The sequence below is a fragment of the Amblyomma americanum genome, chromosome 2, assembly GCF_052857255.1.
Source record: "Amblyomma americanum isolate KBUSLIRL-KWMA chromosome 2, ASM5285725v1, whole genome shotgun sequence".
NCBI classification, from domain to species: domain Eukaryota; kingdom Metazoa; phylum Arthropoda; class Arachnida; order Ixodida; family Ixodidae; genus Amblyomma; species Amblyomma americanum.
The window spans coordinates 40867335-40888859 of NC_135498.1; the positions used below are offsets into that span (position 1 = coordinate 40867335).

The 21525-nt window shown below is 43.1% G+C and overlaps 1 protein-coding gene across 1 annotated transcript in view; it reads right to left on the reverse strand.

Annotated features, from left to right (window-relative positions):
• The window catches only part of Cpr (Cytochrome P450 reductase), a 38425-nt gene extending 25959 nt beyond the window's left edge, over nucleotides 1-12466 (reverse strand). The window contains exons 1-4 of the mRNA XM_077654020.1: nucleotides 12298-12466; nucleotides 11869-11970; nucleotides 2758-2956; nucleotides 60-114 (exon numbers count right to left, since the gene is read on the reverse strand). Of these exons, the coding sequence (XP_077510146.1) occupies nucleotides 60-114; nucleotides 2758-2954 (252 nt within the window). The 5' untranslated portion in view covers nucleotides 2955-2956; nucleotides 11869-11970; nucleotides 12298-12466. The remainder of the gene's footprint in view (nucleotides 1-59; nucleotides 115-2757; nucleotides 2957-11868; nucleotides 11971-12297) is intronic.
• Between the last annotated feature and the right edge of the window lie 9059 nt (nucleotides 12467-21525).

Sequence of the window (21525 nt, forward strand, 5' to 3'; positions counted from 1 at the left end):
AGACAGGGTATGCTATTCAATAAATCCAGCTACAGCTTCTGGCTAGTAAAGCAGCTTACCGTTGCTTTCATTTTTCCAATGAAGCTGGTGTTGTCAGCCTTCTGTATATTTGTTCTGAAAGAGATCCAGCAAAAATAAGCCAGGTGGTACAAATGTATCGATATATTTTAAAGACCACTCTATAAAGGTTCATAGATGATAAAAAAAACACTTGAGAGCTGAGTACTGACAGAAAGCCAACATTTTGCAATATATCTTCCAATAAGGAAACTTGTGAACATAGCCTCCAAGAAAATAATGTGCAATATATCTGTCAGCACTGTTAGCATCTCAGTTTCCTGAACCTGCACGCCTACATCTAGAAGCAGGACATTTTAGCCACGGCTTCATAATGGCATTGTGGGTCACTTTTTATTGAATTCATGAAAGTGTAATTCTTAGAGGTAAGAAATAAGCAATCCCAATTAAAATATAATGAAGACACCAAGAACACCCGCATAACATATATTTTATAATCAAACAGAACTGTTCTACCCTAAAATGTTACGAAATAACACAAGGTAACAAGAGACAGCGCTTTAAACACATCATGTTGCAACCTGCAACAAAATTATTTTTTAAATGAAGGGCTTTTAAATATACATATTTGAAGCAGGCAAAGACTTCCAAGGCCACTTTGCAACTCTTTTCCTCATTGAGCTGTTTAATGTCTATTTTTGCCCACTGCGAGAAAATAGCGGCAGAGCAAGGAAATGCCGCTCAGCTGTAAGGTCATCATACACCTTTCTCCCCTTCAGACTATTACCAGCTCCCACTCACTATAGAAAAGACAGACATTCAATAACAAGACTACCGTCAGACCTTGTTGCAGCTAGACTTCAAAAATGGTTCTCTGCCAAAACGTTATCCCATAATTCGCAATGCATGTACTCCTCCACCTCTGTTGTAAACGTTTGCAAGGTCATAGCACGCAAAAGCATGAGTGCGCAGAAAGCTGAGTAAGTTAACAGCAAAATTTACCCCTTATGGCAGGTATTCGAAGTTAGCAACAATCCATCTCCAACAGTGCAATGAAACAATTCAAAAGACAGGGCTGCAAAAGTACTACCGAAGATTGCACATTGGAACATTTTTGCCCCTAGTGAGCCTTTAAATGTACTTGCCTATGCTGCTTTGTTTGCAAATGAGCATTTGTATTCCCTACATGCTGATGCAGTTCAGAATCAACCTAATGGTTGTGGAAAAACTACACCACTGGGCAAGAAACAATAACCATTGCTATTCAGCGATGTTCAAATCAAAATAAGGATTAAGGCCACACAGAGTTAGATGCGTCAGAGTAACCATACAAGTCTATACAAACACATCGAGGACGTGCCAGCATCTCAAAAATAATAGGGTTGCGCGAATAGTACTTTCTCAAAACCAAATCGAATATGAACAGTGTAGCTGAACACTGGATCGAATACAAATTGAATATTTTTAAGAATTCTGCAAATATTCATACAAAATTAATCATACGAAACAGCAAAGCATTAGTGGCGACAATGGTACAGTGCTATTACCTTATGAAGCTATATATCTGTACCTGTAAAAACACGCAACAAGAAGGCAGCATTTTAACTTCATGATCGCTCGTCATAAATACAGGAAAATTATTTTGTTATATCGAAGATGACAACGAACTAACTAGAGCCACATCTCAATAGTTAAGTAAGGTGAGAGCTACATACGGGCTTTGGCCTCTAAGACCAGGCATCAAGAACGGTTTGCTAAGCCTTCCTCAAGCCTACTGCGTCACCCAATCTTGAAGGGCATGTACGAGCATTATGAATGCTGCCGCATGAATGGACTGCGGTTTATGGTTTATGGGGGGTTTAACGTCCCAAAGCAACTCAGGCTGAGAGACGCCGTAGTGAAGGTCTTCGGAAATTTCGAGCACCTGGGGTTCTTTAACATGCACTGACATCGCACAGTACACAGGCCTCTAGAATTTCGCCTCTATCGAAATTCGACCGCCGCGGCCGGGATCAAACCCGCGTCTTTCGGGCCAGCAGCCGAGCGCCATAACCACTCAGCCACCGCGGCGGCTGCATGAATGGACTGCGTCGTGGCACCACACCCTCCATCATGTGCAGTAACAATTGTGGCAGGATGACAAATGGCATCAGAGTGGGCCCTGTTTTTGGAAAGGCATTCAAAAAATATGGTGTGCCTTATTTGAAATTCATGCCAATTATTGGAAAAATATTGGAAAATTTGAAAACACATTTGATTTGTTTTGAATAATTTTGAGAACCTCATAGACAGATGCAAATATTTTCACAACCCTAAAAAATAAATTAATACTGTCTTCAGACCAACAACAGTTAATGGAATACAGCGGCAAAAGAAAACAAGGATGACGACACACAATAGACAGGACAGGCGCCAACTGCCAACCGATTTATTATCTCGAAGCTTGAGTGCATAAAAAAGACAAACAAGAAGCATAGAAAAGGTAGAACCAAAAATGGTATAAAGGTAGAATCAGTTGGTAGTTGGCGCCCGTCCTTTCTGTTGTGTGTTCTCGTCCTTATTTTCTTGCACTGTTGTACTCCATTAGCTATGCCTCTTCACAAACTAGCTCAAATCAAAGTCTTACTGGAGCCTATAACAGGCACCTGTGTTACTATTTCTCTGGATGGGAGCTTTTGCAATGTGGGACCTAGGAGTGGAAACTCACGGCCCCTCCCTGCTGCTTTGTGTTTAACTCACTCGATGGAGAATGTCTTGATGGCGGCCGGATCAAATGTGGGCGCCTTCTTGCGCCTGAGGAAGAGCCAGTAGATTGCAAACCCAAGAAGTGCCAGCAGAATCAGCACATCCAGCAGGCCAAACAGTGGGGCCTCTTCTTCGTGGCTCCCCAGCGGGTCCTCGACACTCAGCGGCGCATCCTGGCTACTCCCCTCCATGGCTGCGAGTGTGTGCAATATGCCAGTGAGCCACTGTACCATGAGCAAGCAACCTTTCATAATCTAATGCAATGCAGGGCGTTAGTGACCTATCAGCCACTTAGCCCCCCTCCCCACTAAACTGGGGCAAGCGCAAAGGTGCAATGGAACGTGTTCAACAAAGGAGTAAGCCGTGAATTTTGGGCCTTACCGTAGTTAGCATACACATGGAAGAAATCATGCAAAAACACAAATTCAGCATTTCTGCCACCGCGCATGAATCAGTCAGACTTCTGTTCACAAATTATGAGTAGAATGTTTATCAGCAGTACATCACATGTGATGGTAGTTACTGTGGGCTGAGCACAGCTGGCTGGAGCATGACCAATGGTTGTGCTGCCCACATGATATGAAGGAAAAAATACGCAATTTTATGATCTGATATGGTATCATGCACAAGGCAGTTGAGAGCATCTCTGATCCCACACACGCAGAAAAATGAGATGTTCTCTGCTCTTCACACTTCCAAATGTTTTACTACAAAACAACAAACACAAAACAAGCAAAAAAACTCAGTGGGAACGCATGCCGTTTGCCATCAGTATTAAATACAATCACACTAAACTATAGGTCCTTGTAGCTCGGCTAAATTCATTACACCTATTTTCCCGCTGGTGCCCCGTCAATTATGACACGTGGGCGCAGAGGACATTGCCATGCAGCTGAAAAACATGCCCTCTTGGACCTTTCATACGCTACAAGCTTTAACGTGCCTCCTGGTTATCAAAAAGGTTTCGAGCAAATAATAATAAAGAAATTTTTCATCTGCAAATGCTCCACCCAGGATATTGGGCATGTCATAGTGAAGGGCTCCAGCACAGTTAGAAACGGTCGCTGCAATTTGACTAGACTGAAGTATTTTCACAGCAGTCAGGAACAGCAGTCAGTTTTTCTTAGATTTCAATGAAAACAATGACAACTATGCTAAAAATAGCATACTAGTGAACACAAGCCTCACATTACAAGATGGAGAACCAAGAGAACACATTTCTCCCAGGGTAAATTCTAAGGCATCACGCTTTCAAGGCATTAAAATGCGAGAGCAAGATTTACAGTCAACAAATTTCTTTACAAAAGCAACCCGAAGATGCATTCACTGTACGCTATAGTCTGGCCTCTTTTTCTCGCGTGCAGGCCACTTCGTATGCTCCCTCAAAATATTCACAATGACTTTATCTACCTTGCTTCAGAGAAGCCTCCATGAGAAATGTATACCTGTAAAAAGCCCCAGAGGTTGTGCATTAGAATTTACTACTCAGGGGAAAAAGAACCTGTACTCTTGCATTCATTCAAAGAAAATGTGCGCACGACTCTGCCAGTTACCTTGCATACTTGCGGTCTCTACATGCAACTATACAGTCGCTCAATTTCTCAGAAGAATAAGGAAGAAAGTGAGCATCACCGAAAGCCATGTTATGAACATGATTACAGCAGAAAAACAGTGAAGCGATCAAAAAGCACAGGACAGCCAAAAAGAAATTTACAGGGCAGGCATGCTTGTAGTTTTCAATCCGTCAAAGCTATGGCTTCCACTTTGCCACTTAGCCGCTGAAAGCAGTGGCACCAATCAAACAATGGCACAAGCTCCCACCTGTTTCTTTGAAAACAGTCCCACAGAAAACTTTCTGCAAACCATCAATTCTTATCTATTGGCCTCATTGACGAAAACAATGCTTTAATTACAAGATGCAGCTCTTTATGCCACACGACAGAAAAGCTTTAAGATGTAATCTCCAAGGCCAAGTCAAAACAAAGTGTATGTTATGCGATGCGCTAGGGTCTGCCACCCTTTATTAAATAGACTTGCTGTGATTGGAAATATGGCAGCATACAATGATGCCCTTTGCTACAGCAAGGCCAGACACAATGCAAAGGTAAGGGTACCAGTGAAACTGAGCACTCTAAATTGTGGTCCCACAACAGCGGTGCTAAACAAATTTGTTCTGCAATACAGGCTAAATTTTTCCAACAAAGAAGTCCTGGGATAGTCATGAAGAAAACATAACTTTGTTTTCGTAAACCTCTAGATTTTTTTTTTCTTTATCCCTTAATTTTCTGGATAATAACAAATGTCCATGCACCGTAAGAGTAGTAAGGCAGCTGAAACATTTACTTGCCATTACCTGCCTTTGCAAAGTTCCCTGCCAGTTGTGGCCCATATCAGGACACGTAGTGTTTGATTACTTTATGAAAACAGGCAGCCAGAAATGAGAAGTGGGGCACAGGTGCGGCTTTGAGATGACATGCAGAAAGAGAAGTGGGCACGTACACTGCTGCAACTACAAAAACTCCCAGTGAATTCCAACATAAAATTTGAAACACTTCCAGGGCAACTTTTTCTGCCCTTCACAGAGCAAGTCTGTTCTAGTGGTGGAATGGGGAGTGCATGTACCAATGGGCTGACTGCAGTTGCTGAGTCAAAGTCACTCCTTAGAGCGGTCAAGACTGCTTTGCCAAATTTATGATTTCATTACACCCTGAAATTTCTTAATTTGCGGACATTAAGTTCTGTGATCTTGCCTCAGCTTCCACAGAAACTGGTCACCAAATTAAATTACATCTTCATCCCATGCCAGCTGCATGGAACTCCTCCAGCCAAACATAAAAGCGTTTATTATTTACTGGTTCGTTGCATGTCAGCAAAAGAACATGGAGAAGTGATAAAATGTAGCTGATGCCAGGCAGAGTGGAATGAACCATGCATATGCAGTGTGGTCAGGTGAACACTGATCTTAAGGACCACTGTAGCACTATAAAAACAGGCCATGCTTTGCCGAGCACTGTATCAACACATCACTAAAGCCCTTCAGTTAACCATCAATTCTTGCTGTCGCTATTATTCAGACTTAATGACAGACTGTTAACTGTCATACCACGAGGAACTCCAAACATGCCTTTCAAAACTTTACAATGATGAAAAAAAAAAACAGCCATTGAAAACGTAACTTTACCTGTGGAATCATTTTTTTACTAACTGCAACATAGTCAAGAAAATTGCAAAAAAAAAAAGGACAGCACAGGAGAGAAAAAGAAATCAAACCTGGCAATGGTCTCATATTCTGCTAAACGGAGTTTATTTAAGAGTTAGGGTTCCGTTTCCAAGAAGGCAAACTCCCCTGTCATGTGACATCATATTCTTGTGTGTTAAAAACAACTCCCTCCTCCTTCAAGTGGAGGTAACTGTTGAAAGCACAAGCTAAGTGCTCCTCGGCATGCACCTACAACAAGTACAACTTTGACCTTGGGTGGCAACTGGCGCCCATTAAACCAAGCATGAAGGCACTTAAAACAGCCTGCAAACAAAATCCACAGCCACACCATAAAGCAGGCACTGTGACGTTCACGGCCTACCCCATGCAAACAATACAAGGAACTTTGCCAGAGACAAGGAAAAGGGCAACCCGGCGAGGCTTGCTTTCGTTACCCAGATTTTTAAAAATACGGCCAGAATAAAATTAGTGCATTTCACCATGCATCACATAAATAAAATCATTTCTAAACAGTGAGGAGCCACCATTAAAATAAGCCTTAATTTTTAATCACACAAAGTGCCACAGCATGGTTATTCATTTCACCAAAAGAAAAGTAACAGCTGCGGTTGAAACAAGAGGACAAAGAATAATTATCTTGCTTTACATGAAGCCTTCCTTCATCCTGAAATATGGCTGGAAGGCTGAAGACGTGTGCCTGGCCTCTTATGCCTTTAGCAGGTTTGATATTTAAGCAAAGCTTTCTAAAGTGCTTTCTAAATACTGATTTCAGCTTTCTCCATCATAGCAGCATATTTTTCTAAACATGTAATATGTCTGTAGCCAAGAATTCCGATAAGGAAAAAACAAGAGCAAAAATTATTGTGATTGCATTAATGTCATTAAAGCAACTTTGTTTAGTGTGTGGCAAATGCATGGCTGGATGTGTCTGTTTTGTGGAACAGCAATTTTTTTTAAATATCATAACTTGTTTAGGAGCTATGACTCTTTCAAGCATGTAAAAATACAGAAGACATCAACAACTGCATTCTCTCCAAGGAGTACGATATGGTGGAACAGGATGTGTTCATCATAAAATCACAAATGCTTTTTTCATGGTGCCCACTAGTCCGCATGGCTCGTGTCTCGGTTTTTCTTGTTTTGCGAGTACGAAGCTATGTGTGCTCAATGCAAAGGCAATATAGATTCGCTTCCAGGAAACACATGTGAAACAGTAACAAGTGTGCAAGTATGATAAGTTCGACAGGAAGTGTGACAAGAACAAATATGGCCTTTCAAGCAATGAACTGGAAGAAACATTAAAAACAACAAAGTCCTGAAGAAATATCAATTTTCCTGTCATCTATAGGCCCTAAAATATTCCTAATGAAAAGTGGCATCTTCACATCTGGAGTTTTTTTAGTTTTACAACAGATAGAATACTTTACAATGCCTAACTTGCAGTTCACATCACAAGCAGATTGGTAAATGATGCCAACAGTAATAACCAGCAGAAAGAAAAGTTTCTTTGTACTGCACATAAAATCTCATTTCTTCACACAAAAGACTGTTCAGAATGCTTAAATTTAGAAACTGTTTTTTTGTTCTCAAGTTACTAAATGCTGTGTTAGATTGTTTATTTTCACTTTAAGATGCACAACACTACAGTGCTGCTACGACGTCAATGATATTTTAAAGGGCAAATAACAGCCTGCCGCTTTAAGGCATCAACTGTGAGGACCAAAAACACCTGCAGCAACTGAGTATGTGACAAAGAACAGGTGACTAATATTAAATACTGCACAGCTAGCGAAAGGTTCCTTCAAAAAAAATTTAAGTCTACACAGCACGAAATGACTGCTGGAATAGTATACGCCGCACATGCAGACAGAAATGAGGTTATTTTTCCCTACATGGGTAAGTCACAGCACTTTGCTGCTCCACAGACTACTTGTGTGTTGGTATCTGGGCTAGATTCCTTATCAGTCCTTCAAGACCAATATCCGCGACCCAGGTAATTGTGTTTAGAAGGGCGATAACACGATACACGATGCAGCAGCGTGTGTCGTCAGCAGGCACTCTGATGCGTATTTTTGCCAAGCACAATAGTTCTTTTTGAAATTCCATTTAGTACAAACTTAACTAAGACTTCACACTCTTCACAAATGGAACAATTTCTAGCAGCAAGAAAGCACTGCATATGATAAGGCATGAAGTACTTTATTTCTTTAGAATCGGCATAGCCTCTAGCATACTAGACCGTTTAAAGGTTTCACTGTTAATCAGCACAAAATTGAGGCTATTTTCCCAAACTTCAAGCAGCCGCTCCACTAGTTATACAAAACGTCATTAGCAAGCCAACAAAACAGACAACAAGAGGAAGGCCGCCACTCACAATGCTACCTTTTCATGCCCGATTACACTCAAACACTAAAAAGCACCTCAGGTAACGTGATCACTTCACTGGCAAGCTGACTTTCAGATAAACAAACTACGCATGGTAGAAAGCTTTAACTGGTCGTCTATTTCCTTGCAGGTGAAGTAGATACCAATACTAGTGAAAACTATCAATACATTTCTGTTTTGGCTATGCTCACGTACACACATTGCTATAACAGCATTCAAACAAACCACGGTAAACTTCTGAAAACATAAGTAAGACAAGCTAAAAGCAGGCCTCCGGCTCTTGAGACAATACCGACAAAAAAACCCCCCAAAGACTTCAAGCACTAACAATACAATTAGCAGAAGAAACAACACAAAAAATTACAATATACGAAGACGCTCACAGCAGAGTTCCAGGCAGGAACTTCACCAAGATGAAGTGAGCAAAAAATCATTTACACAGCAATGCACAACTACAACCAACTGGTTTGAAAGAAAGAGAAAAAAAAAAAGTATTTTTTTCCACTGAAACAGCGATCAACCGTACAACATCCCCACACATTTTTTTCCTCCTCAAGCGGACGCGGCGGAAATGAGTACAGCAAACCCGAGCCCCTGCACAGGTGTGCTGCATCCCTTTTAAAAGCTGTTCCTACCGGCACTGAACTATGGCTGTTTATAGCTCTTCCGACTATCCAGAAAGTTCTAACACACAACCATTTAGCGATTCCTCTCGAGTGCACCCTTTATAGTTTATCACTGCAGCAAATAAACACACGAATCCATACTCGATATCTAAGTTGCATGTTAAATAAAAATGTAATAAGCCATGCATCATCACTAAATTTCCTGCACAGAAATGCACTATGAAGATGAACATTCACACATGATCAGCTACAAGACATCAACCTATCGTCCAAGTCTGACAAACATGACACCAAACACTGGTTCAATTGCAGAAACAGAACAGAGTGTGCAGGAAGGGGTGCACAAGAGCACAGAAGACCCAGTTAAAAGCGAGGACCCCACAGCTCAGTTTATGGATACTGCAAAAAAAAAAAAAAAGGCTTGCCCAAAAACATCCCAGCAATACCTTCTGGGGTGCCACACTACACATACCTGTCACAGCTGGTGTAACGCAGTTATGGATAGAAGACTGTCGTAACACAAGCAAGCGCACAGTTGTGGCTGCAGGCAGGCAGCACATGTCATTTATGACAGCTACATCCAAAGGCGAGGCCTTGTGGCATTGCAGGTAACCCATTTCCAACCTCGGACAACAGAGAGCAAGAGCTCAAACTTGAGCCCCCACGCAACTACTGTGGCGACCAGCAGGAAACTGCAAGTGTGTTCCAAGGCACCGAGACACAAAAGACCGGAGATGGCAGCCAAATGGACTTTCCAAATGGCAGCCGAAAACTGTTGAGAGTTCCCTTGAAAGACCTTGGTATCCCACGTATTAGGCATCTGACACTTGCCACACGCTGATTAACAATGTAACATGCGACTGTAGTTGCTACAAACAGGCTGATGCATGCCTGTCAGTGACACATCAAGCATTTTCCCTCCTCACCCAGCTAGCAGCTCGGCACAACCTTCCTAGAGCACTGAAAAAGACCACTACCCATGCCGGAGCCCTCCTCGTTCGTGGGAAACCAAAAAGATGCCTGCCTACGTGAGTGAACAAATGTGTGCACATTTTACATCGCTTTCCTTAAGTCGCATGAGAAAATAAAAGAGAGAAGCTCAAACTCCCACGGATTTGACGTCACCCAGACGAGTTGTGCATACAAGGCAAGGTGAAAAACCATTTTATGAGCTTGTACAAGCCTAGGTGGTGCTTCGACAGATAAAAACGAAACAAAGGTTACAACGTCCTTAAGTACATCATATGTTGCTACAATCACTAACCCCAGAACGTGACGTAGCTGCCGCAAAGAAGGTAAAAAAAAAAAAAACAGGAGCACTATCGGCCACAGCACGACCTTAACAGGATAAACAGAAAGACAAAAAAGAGAAGACTGCGCGCGTGCACGTGTTCGCGGACCTCACAGATTACCTTGAGATACTAGCCGCACTACCTTGCGACATCCAGGGGCAAATTACCTTTTGTTCTTCGCTTCGCGTGTGACGTCAGGGACACAAGCGCAAAAGTCAAAAATATAAAAAAGGGGGAAGAACTCTACGACACGCGTGCTTAAGCCGGCGTCATGGTAACGTACAAGGCTCTGCGCTTTTCTTTTCCTCTTTCTAGAATTGTCAACTCGAGGACTCCCGATAGCCTCGTCACAGTGGCCGTTGCCTGGAATTTTTTGTTTTATTCGCAGGTGTAAAGCTACAATCACGAGTGAAGTAAAAGCACACTACAACCGGTCGGTCATCGTACAATATGTCAGCGTACCCGAAACCAAATTACTACCCGGATCGCTCAAAGTTAAACATTCGTTACAAGCGGGCTAAGGCGCAGAAAAAAAGAAACAGACATAGAAGGAGTAGAAAGACGAGGCCGGAGGAATTGCAGAGGGTGAAAAAGAAAGATGAGAGCCGTTGTCTCCAACGGATGACTAATGTTCAGGTACGAGGAAGGAAAAAACGCCGTCAAGAACACGAGTTCTTAAGTTATCTTTTCAAATTTTTTTTCACGTCATTCCTTGCGGAGTGCCTTTGCCTCTCGCTTCGAGTAGTCCGTCATTTAGGCGACACCGCTGATGGACATGTTGCACGCGCCAGAGCAACCACTTTTTCCCTAGAGCGGACAAGATGCGGTGAAGTCGTGTCGTAAGCCCGGACCGAGGACTCGCCGTTGATGACAGCGCCCAACTGAACATCGTCGCTCTCAAATTCAGGCATTTCAAGAAGGAAATATCCGAAACTGTCGAACACTGAACAGATCACAGCGAAGTGGCGCGCATTAGACTATCAAAACAACCGAGCAGAAATCACCCGAGCCACAAGATGCAGTTATTTTCGCTTTCACGCGTCAGAACGATACACATTGCACGCAACCTGCCTCTTTGCTCTCACGTCACCGTTTGCGCTGCCACAAGAACTACGGGTAAAAATCGCAAATGTGTGACACGCAGCCTGCGTAGACGCGCCAAGCGACGTCCTCGCGCACTGCGCCTCTGGTCTAGAGGTGATTTTGAGCGAAACGAAATCGAGGACAAACAGCAAAACGGACGGCCTTCCCTAGAGGTAAAAAACGGTGGAATTGCAACATATTGACCTTGAAATATATTCCAGGCCCCGTTGGTGCGCGACTACGAGTTGCTCGGCGGTGTCAGAGCTTGTATAGCGATAAGCTTTACGGCAGTACATCCACGAAGTAAGGCCAGCCAAATAATATTTCAGGCAGCGGCGACGTTGCCTTGCGACGCACCGTCAAATACCGAAGTCCCCACTAGAGCACCGTACCCCCCTCACCCCCAACTCCTCACACCGAGGCAAAAATATGCGGGTTAGGCCTACGAAACACCGCATAAATGCGATATCACACGTCGGTGGAGCTCAATGAGACTTACCTTATGTCGTGGCAGAGTTGATTAGTCCTGCAGAAAGTCCAACGTTTAACTTTCATTAATGAAGGCCCTTTCCGTACCGCCACGGCTCCGTCAGCTGTACGGCTGCAACATCACAGCTAAGATGAAGTAAAAACAAATCGCTGGAGCAACACAAGCGCCACCATGTGCTTTTGCGGCTACCTTGAGTACTAAAGATTTTTTCATTTTGTCCTTGCAATTTTTTTCGAGTAGCGTTATAAACATAAAAGCATCTGATAAAAAAATGTGCAACTTTTGTTGCAGAACAATGTTCAGTTTATATTATTGTTTGTGAACGCCTCCTTTATAAAACTTGAAACCATAACTTGAAACCATAACTGCACTCAATTTATAAAATTTTATAAAGGAAGCGCTGCACTAGCAGATACAGGGCAGATACACGGCAGATACCTTGGGAGTCGGGACCATGCTTGGGACCACGGTGCCACGGTGCTTGGGACCCTGGTTGCCTTGGGTGCTTGGGAGGCAAAAAGACTGGAGGTTCTGTGGTAGTAGTTGCGTCGTGTTTGTCCAGTTTGTCTTTGCTCGCCCGCCATCATCCGCGTTCTTTGCACCTGTTTGCACTAAAGTTCAGTCTAGTTTGCACCATAAAGACTGTTCCGCAATTAAACGCGCGCTGTAGAATGCTTCTCTCAGCTAAACTAGTCAACTGTTCGAGCTCAAATTTCGCACAGAAGTGGAATTTGGTCGGAAGAATTGTTTTATCTGTATTTATTTGGGGCACTTTCCTAAATCGATAAAAAAGTCGGATATTCGCATCGTCTGTGGCGACGACGAAACAAAAGCTATCTCGACGATTGCACCAGTGGCACCCACTGATCTCCACTAGGCGGCTGGATGCCGCATCGGGCGCCCGAAAGTGAAGCCACCGGAAGTTGGGCGGCATGTCCCGGAAGTCAGCCTTTGGCAGTGCACGAAATCTGACCTTAGCACGGTTTTTCAGTTTCAGTTCTCGTTTTCCACTTAGCATTTTGTCTTTTCGACATTCTCGTCTTTTTTCATGACAATTCCCAACTGTTGCGCCACCAACTGCGTGAGGAGAGCAGCAAAGTCCTCGGGAAAGACGTTTCAAAAATATGGGTCCATTGCGTCGCTATGGGACGACACTAGCAGACGACAGAACGTCGCTTCACACAGTACGTACGGAACCTCGTCTACTCAGCTCTGTGTCGTCCCGTTGCGCTAGCGTCGCCAACTCTGCTCTTTGTTATGTTGTATGTCGTCGCGCTCTAAGCCAAAGTTATACCATCAATGAGGGATAAAGTTAAGAAAGAATAGGTGGAAATCTTCATTAGGCAGCTGACTTTGCAGTGCACCATTTTACGGAATTATGTTTAGACCGAACCGGAGCGAGGGCGAGGCCACAATCTGGTGAGGCGCCGTCGGTGTTCTGCTGGTTCACATTAGCGCGTCCAAAAGGTATATGGTACTGCTTTTTCGACGGAGCGTATCAAGTACTGTTTCGTGCTGTAGCAAATTATGCATGAATGGGCTGTTATTCGTGTGATGCTTGGCACAGTTCACTTCAAACTGCGCTTGTCACATGCGCTGCTGCATTCGTCTTTCTCGTCGTTTCTCTCGTGCTGTGTAGGTGAAACGTGGCCGTGCTATTGAGTTAGATTAAAAGCGCGTCTGGAAGGTAAATTAGGCACTAAAGCGGTAAACATCACCTGCCGTCGATGAGAAGAGACATCGTCCGCCACCAACCCGAAACTGAAACAGCGGCAGTTCGGGTTTCAGGGTTTCCGCGCCATTGCCTTTTCTTTGCCACATGAAAATTTGTTTTTAAGATGACCTAGACTCATCGTCATTGCACTACTTCCCCTAATTACGCTCTTAAGACAAGAACCAGATCAGAAAATAGTGTTTAATGTACGTACCCCTTTGCCGCGGCATGGTGAGACCTGCGTGCCTGTTTTCTTCGGTTTCTCTGAAATTACAGGGTTCTCCAAACAATGCACACATTTCTCGCGTTGAGCTTGCTTATTCCTTTGATATTACAGTAGACGTTACACGAAAACAACGCGAAAAACTGAGAATGGAAGGGCGGAAGACGCAACTTTCTGCATTAAAATACACAGCAGACATCAAACTTCCGGGACATGCAACCAAACTTCCGGTGGCTTCACTTGCGCCCACTTCGGAAAGCGGGAATGCGACATCCAGTACGTAGTGGAGATCAGTGGTGGCGCCATCTCGTTTGTCGGCCGTGGTGATTCGGCGCAGGAGTGGGATGTGAGATGTTTTGCGAGAGGTTTGAAGACGCTTTTTGAACTGCTTTATCAATGATCGCAAAAAACTTAGTTTGACCATAACTGCACTAAATTTCAAACTTTTCGTGAAAAACCGCATGCGCATGACGCTGTATCCTCATCATGAGCCTGCCTACGCCCACTTCAGGGCATACGCCTCGGCGTACATTACAGCAGCGAGGTTCCGGCGACAGAATTTGACAACTGGATCTCTTTTAAGATCTGATGATTACTTACACCTGAGGTATTCGTGGAGTAGACAATCATGCCATTCACGGCAGGTTGAGGTGTCTCTATCATGTCTCCGCTGCCGGATCCCACCCTTAAATTTTTATTTGCACTGGTCTGGTTTGGCGCTTAATCCCGTCTGCGTATTTTGTGGTCAGCACGAAACCATAGACCATTTTTTTGTTTTGTCGCCGGTACACCATGATGCGAAGACGGTTTTTAGAGAAACCACTACAACAGCTTGGCCTTTGTTTGAGCTGGTTTGAGCAGCCCAGTCATATTGTCGTTTGGAGCCACCATATTTGGGTACAGCAATAAAACTTGTGAAAAATAAAAAAAATTATTTAGTGTCTCCAGGTACAGCCACATGTCTGTTTTTACCGCCGTGAAAAATTTTTGAATGGAATCAAGACGGCTTCCTTGATAATTTTTAAATTTTTTTTTTCAATATTGTTTTTATTCTTACAATTATCATTATCATTTAACTACTCGACTATAAACATAGTCTCGATCTCCTGCGTGCGTTCTGTATTTCCTGTTTCATTTCATTGTTCCTTTTTGTTTACTTCCATCCTTACCATTCATTTTAATTTCGTCCAGGAATTATTTACCTGAAAAACTCTCTGTGCCCCCCAATTCTTGGCCAATTCCCCTATGTGGGCATGTGCCATAGTATGAGGACAACAACACAGGCCTCTTGCATGTCTCTCCAATTAACGCTACCTGTCCTTTGCCAGCTGCGCCCACCGTATACCTGCAAACTTCTTAATCTCATCTGCCCACCTAACTTTCTGCTGCCCCCTGCTACGCTTGCCTTCTCTTGGAATCCACTCCGTTACCCTTAAGGACTAGCAGTTATCTTGCCTTCGCATTACATGCCCTGCCCAAGCCCATTTCTTCCTCTTGATTTCGATTAGGATGTAATTAACCCACATTTGTCCCCTCACCCACTCTGCCCGCTTCCGGTCTCCTAACGTTACACCTTTCATTTTTCTTTCCATAGCTCACTGCGTTGTCCTTAACTTGAGCTGAACCCCTTTCGTAGCACCAACAGTTAAATTACGCGCTCTGTTTTTACATATGTTAAGGTGGATACTTCGGCAAGTTGGCTATTTTACGAAGGAAAAATAGAGCATGAAGAAAGAACACGCCATCGTGTTCTTTCTTCGTCCTGTGTGTCTGCGCGCTGTTTCTTCTTCTTTAAAGACATTGGCATATGTTAGTGTGGCTTTTTTCTTGAAATTTCTTATGATGATACTGGTAATGTGGAGGTGATGTTGCATTTGTTGCAGATACCAGCTGATGGAGCATACACGTCCTCTCATACTTTCAGCTTTCACCAACACCACCTTCCCAACCCACTCCTCAAGTTCTCATACTTTCAGACAAACATAGAGCTGTGGATAACACGTTCAGCAATGTGTACCTTAATTTCGTGCAGCCACCGTCTGAATAATTTTGTCATGAAACAGGTGGCTTGCATGTGACGCCAACATTTCCTGGTAACAGATTTTCGCTGTGTTCCTGGTCCTAGCATGGCAGCCACTGTGAAGTCGCGGTGCAAGCCATCAACTTGAACTTTAGAAATGTCCCAAGCACATCCTCAAGTGATCGGAACGTCCTCATCCCAAGAAAGGTGTCCCGAGTACATTTTGAATTTCAAATCAATGCCAACTTTTATCTTGTGCACGCTGCTCTCAGTACTCAAAAACTATGAGTTTTGAACAGAGTAAATCTGTGTACAAAAATGCTGAGGTAATTAAGAGAATAATTCTAGCCCTGAAAATGTTCTTGAAGATATATTTTAAAATACATATATCTGTTCAACTGGTTATGCACTGCATGTTTCTGATGGGGTTGGACAAGGTTTTTGGGCCACAAGTAGATGTATGTGCACAGTTCTCTCAGTGACAGATGCTACATCAGGTGGCATAAGTCCAGAGAGAGCTACAGTCGTTGCTGTTTAAAAAGACTGCACAAAGAACAACTCATGATCACCGTTCTTGAAATTAAACAGCGCTAGATATTTAGACGAATACAAAGAAAGAAACGACAGGACGGGCGCTAGATGGGCGACAGGACAGCGCCCGTCCTGTCATTTCTTTCTTTGCATTCATCTAAATACCTAGCACTGTTTAGTTTCAAGAAAAGAAAATACATCAAAAACTAGCCCCTCAATGTGTTGTATTAAGCAAACATGATTACCGATCAAGGTGCACGGTGATCGAGCCGGTCCCAATCTTGGAGTGTTGGCCAATCTTTTGCAATTTTTTTTGTCACAACCAGCACAAACAAAATAAAAAGAGAGCTGTTTCAAAATTCTTATGAATGGTGTACACAGAAGTTAAACAAATAATAACACACAATCTCTGCCCCAAATTGCTATCATACAGCCTCAGAACAGACCAAAAACGTCCTCCGGGACAAGTTGAGGATGTATTGAGGCCATAACAATAGGACCAGATGAAGACTTCTTAAAGGTCAGTAGAACATTCTCAGGATGACACAATGTCTTCAAATATGCATCTTCTGGATGTCCTGAGGATGCAGTTGTGTTGTCTGGTGACACCAATTAATATTGATTGCAGTTGTGCTTTCGGAATTTTTTTTTTTTTTTTGACAGGGCTAGGTGCAAATCTTGAGCTGATAGGTAACAAATACAAGCAATTCAGTCCAAAACCTTTATTACATAAATGGCGTGACGCCATGGAGGGTTAATCACTTGGGGATTAATAGAGACAAGAATGCTGTGTACATGCAGAAATTTGCGCGGCGTCAACCTTTGAGGTTGTGCTTGTCAGCTAACCTTTGGAGCTGCCTGAGGTTCCAAAAGCCATGTTAAAAAAATAAGGCTAGCACCACTTTGTTAACCTATAGTGTTCATATTACGAAGGACTCAAGGAAAAATATCTTCCATTATATATGCCCTCCTCCATCGCCACCATTATCGACCATGTAAAATTCAAGGATGCCGTCTCTAATTATGTACTGTAACCACTCGTTTATATATATATATATATATATTCTGTCCATTTGCTTCGTTATATTAACTACTCTTCTCTGTAACGCCTGACCGGCCCTGAGAGTAATTAAATGAAATAAAATTCCAGCTAATGTGGCCACGTTCTGTGAAAAATTTGTGAGCAGCATTGAAATTTGAGGAATTACCAATTCTTGAATCCGCAACATTTCATGAGCATTTGATCCATTTTGTGAGTCTAATCCGAGTTGTGTGGAAATAACTCGAAGGCCTTTATTCGTAATGAATGTCATACAGCTGTTCTTGCTTAGACAAAGGTGGAGATTGCATTGGTAGCAACAGATTGGACTTTTCTGGCCGTAGGAGTGTGTTGTGTATCATAGTACTGCCGCTCCATTCTGCCGCTCTGAGCGCCGCTTCATGTATATATTGCCTTCTGTCTGGCCTGAGCACATTTATCATTCAACTCCCCATCCCCGCGCATTCCCGAAGCACTGAGCTCCCCAGTCGTACTCAGCTGCATGAGGGCACTGAACTCTCTTCACTTCCTCTCCTCTTTATAACGTGACTTTCTACCCTGCTTGTGTGCTTTTGCTCTAATAAACACTTTTACCTCAGGCTCAGACCGGAGAACACTTCACAGTTAATGCATGTTCACTTTCTCCCTAGGCAATGGGATGTTTAAGGGACAGTCTGTTCTTGTTTATTCCACATGCTTTTTTCCACTGTTGCAAAGAAAATACTCAAACTGGCTTTTACCACTGTCCTTCCTGTCATCATTGCTGCAAACAATGTTCAGCGACTGATCCTTTTCTGAAATATATACAGGGAGTCTGGGTCAAATCCATAGGCGTACACAGACCTTGCCATAAGGGGGACCAGTGTTCATGGTAACACCTGTTCACAGCTTTTGGGCAGCAGAGAACACTGGGAGACAAATTTTGCATACCCCTCCCTCATGCCTGTTAGTGAGCCACTGCCCCCCCCTGCACACGGCTATGCTCGTATCATCTGTCCCAGTCACATATGCAGCAGCTCATGGTAGAAGAGAGCATGGAAGATGCTCCTCGAAGCACAGGGAGTGAGAGAAAAGGCCTCAATCTGCTGACAAATGTTTTGACAAGAGGGTGTAATAGTCTTCTGGCTAAATGTGGTCGACCTTGGTGAAGGCTTTATAGGCCCCCTTCATACAGGGAGGAAAGGCCTGAATGGTATGAGAGAAAGGGAAGAGAGTGGTGGGAGAAGAGGTTTACAGGTGTTAAAAAGGACTTTTCTTTGGAAGAGTTCGTGCTTTATTCAGCAAATTGAGGCTTCTCCCTTCCCTCCACTTGTTAAAGCAATTTTTTCATGCAGTAGTTGTCGCAATACTTTCATATAAAATTCTTGTCCTTTAGATTCATAATCGTCATCAGCCTATAAAACACCCTTCAGGATTGCGAGCCAGCTTTGCATATATGTTGCACATACTATAGGTGTTGGACTTTTCGGTTAGAACCAAAAAAAATTTCACAAAAGTGAAATTCGGTTTTAACCGAAAAAGGTTAGGACAAATTGCCGGGCTAGTTGGTAATGATCCATTCTTGTTGACAGCGCGTTAAAGCACAGGGACAGAAGAAACACAGAGGACGACGTCACAGCGCCTGTGACGTCGTCCTCTGTGTTTCTTCTGTCCCTGTGCTTTAACGCGCTGTCAACAAGAACGAAAAAGGTTGGTAGTTTTGGCTTGCAAGGTATATCTAGCTGGCTGCTGAACGCGAGTTACACTAAAGCTGAAAATTAAATATGTAGGGAAGCCAGGGGTACGCTGCGACGATGGTATTGTAGGATAAGCAGCTCCGGTCCCCTAACTTTCTGCCATTCCCTGCTACACTTGCCTTCTCTTGGAATCCACTACATTACCCTTAATGACCAACTGGTTATCTTGCCTTTGCAATTTGTTCTTGATTTTGACAAGGATATCATTAACTTGCAATTGTTCCCTGACCCACTCTGCTCTCTTTCTGTCTCTTAACGTTACACCTTTTATTTTCTTTGCCATAGCTCACTCTTGTCCTTAATATAAGCTTAACCCTTTTCGTTACCCTCTGTGTTTCTGCCCCATAGGTGAGTATCGTTGAGATACAGTTATATACTTTCTTCCTTATGGACATTGGCAAACTGCTGTTTATTACCTGTTGGTGCCTGCTAAATCCTTTGTTATTTTATTAGTTATTTCACTCTCGTGGTTCGTACCTGCACTCACTATGCGCCCTAAGTAGATGTATTTTCTTACCACCTTCAACGCTTTGCTGCCTATTGCATACTGTTGTTGCTTTCTGAGGCTGTTGAACATTACTGCAGTTTTCTACACATTAATTCTGAGACCCACCATTGTGCTCTGCCTGTTTAGGTCCCCGGTCATGCTTTGCAACTAGTCCCCTGAGCTACTTGGCAAGCCGATTGGTGTCATCAGCGAACCGTTGATTATTATGGTATTGTCCATTAACTTTTATCCCCAAGTCTTTGCAATCAAGTTCTCTGAATACGTCCTGTAAACACGTGATGAATACTACCCGAGAGAACATGTCTGTATGCCTGATACCTTTCCCAATCAGTATTTTATCACTTTCTCTGTGAAAGACTATGGCCATTATGCAACTTCTATGGATATTTTCCAGAACCCTTACATGCACTTCTTATACAACCTGGTTAATTATTGTGCAATGCTTGCATGACTGGTTAGGTTTCGACCGAGTCAAATGTTTGCTCATAACGTATTAAGTCTGTATACAGGGTGATTTTTTCTTTTAACCTATACAGATTTTTGCTTTAAGAAGTGTGAGATATGTTGGTGCGGTCTGTTGAGCTAGATTATACAGCAAGGTGTACATTATGTACCTCATTTGGATTCATAATTAAATGATTAATTAACTAAAATTAACAAATAAACATTTTACTTTTAATTTTAGGGGGCAAGGTTATATTGCGAAATTGGTAGCTGTCAACATGGAAGGCGAGCAGTGTTTTAAAATGTTTTTAATCGGCAGTGTGTTTCGAAATATCGAACGCCAAAAATCGCGCATTTCAAAGCTCGTTGAGTTGGCTTTCCTGCATTGTATATTTATAAAATGGCGTCTCTCGCACTTATTATGCATCAAATACAGGCACAATTGGTGTGTTTGGTGATGTAGAAGAAGTTCACTTCATATCAGCGATGATACCATGTGCAGCAATGCCATTTTGTATTTAAGTAACACGGGAAAGCCAACTCGGCAAGCTTTCAAATGTGTATTTTTGATGTTTTATATTTCGAACTACCTTGCCAACTACCTTGAAAATTTAAAAACAAGTCACACCTTCGATGTTGATGGCAGGTGGCAGCACCTGCCATCGCAGGACAGTGCTGTATGCCTTAACCGCTGCATCACTGCAGCAGGAGTGGTATAAGGACTCCCAGGGATCTATGAATGTAATGTCGAGAATGACCAATTCCACATATATGGGCATTAACCCATTAAAGCTATCACATCATACTCTTAAGGCGGAGCTTAAATGCCCCCTCAAAGTTTTATGAGTGGTGTTGCCCCAAAAGAATACTGAATGCATGACAGGGGCAAAGAAGTTAAATGTCAAATTTTGGATTTTGTGATTTCCATCGACTCAAGTTTTTTTTCTGCATTTCCTTGACTGGTACCTTTGAGAGCGTCACCCTGCCAATGACCTGGCTAACAAAGGCTATGGTCCATGCATTTCCTCAGGGTGCCTTGGCTCCTGACACAAACTTGAGTGGTGGCACAACTGGAAGGGCAGGTTAGTGCAAGTGCTGACCCACCCAGTGCGAGCTGCCAGTATTGAGTTACGACATGCGGCAGAGGAGCCGTGAATTTTTCCGCTTCGTTTCGGTGTGCTTAAGCGCACTGTTAAGACTATGTGACTAAGCAGAGATTTTCATGGCAGCACAGTCTACATTTGCATGACTCACTAAGCTCGAAACGTGGTTTGGGCCCCTTTAGGATGAGGCATTAAATACACGAGTGTTTGCAGGGTGTTCAGCCAGAATACCTTCTTCTATCACATTATTTTCCTCTAAATTGCTTCATTATAACGCACATTTATGTCTACCTCACTTGAGCCATTGTGCATCACAGGAACAGTTTAGCGCCAAACTTAGAATTCGGT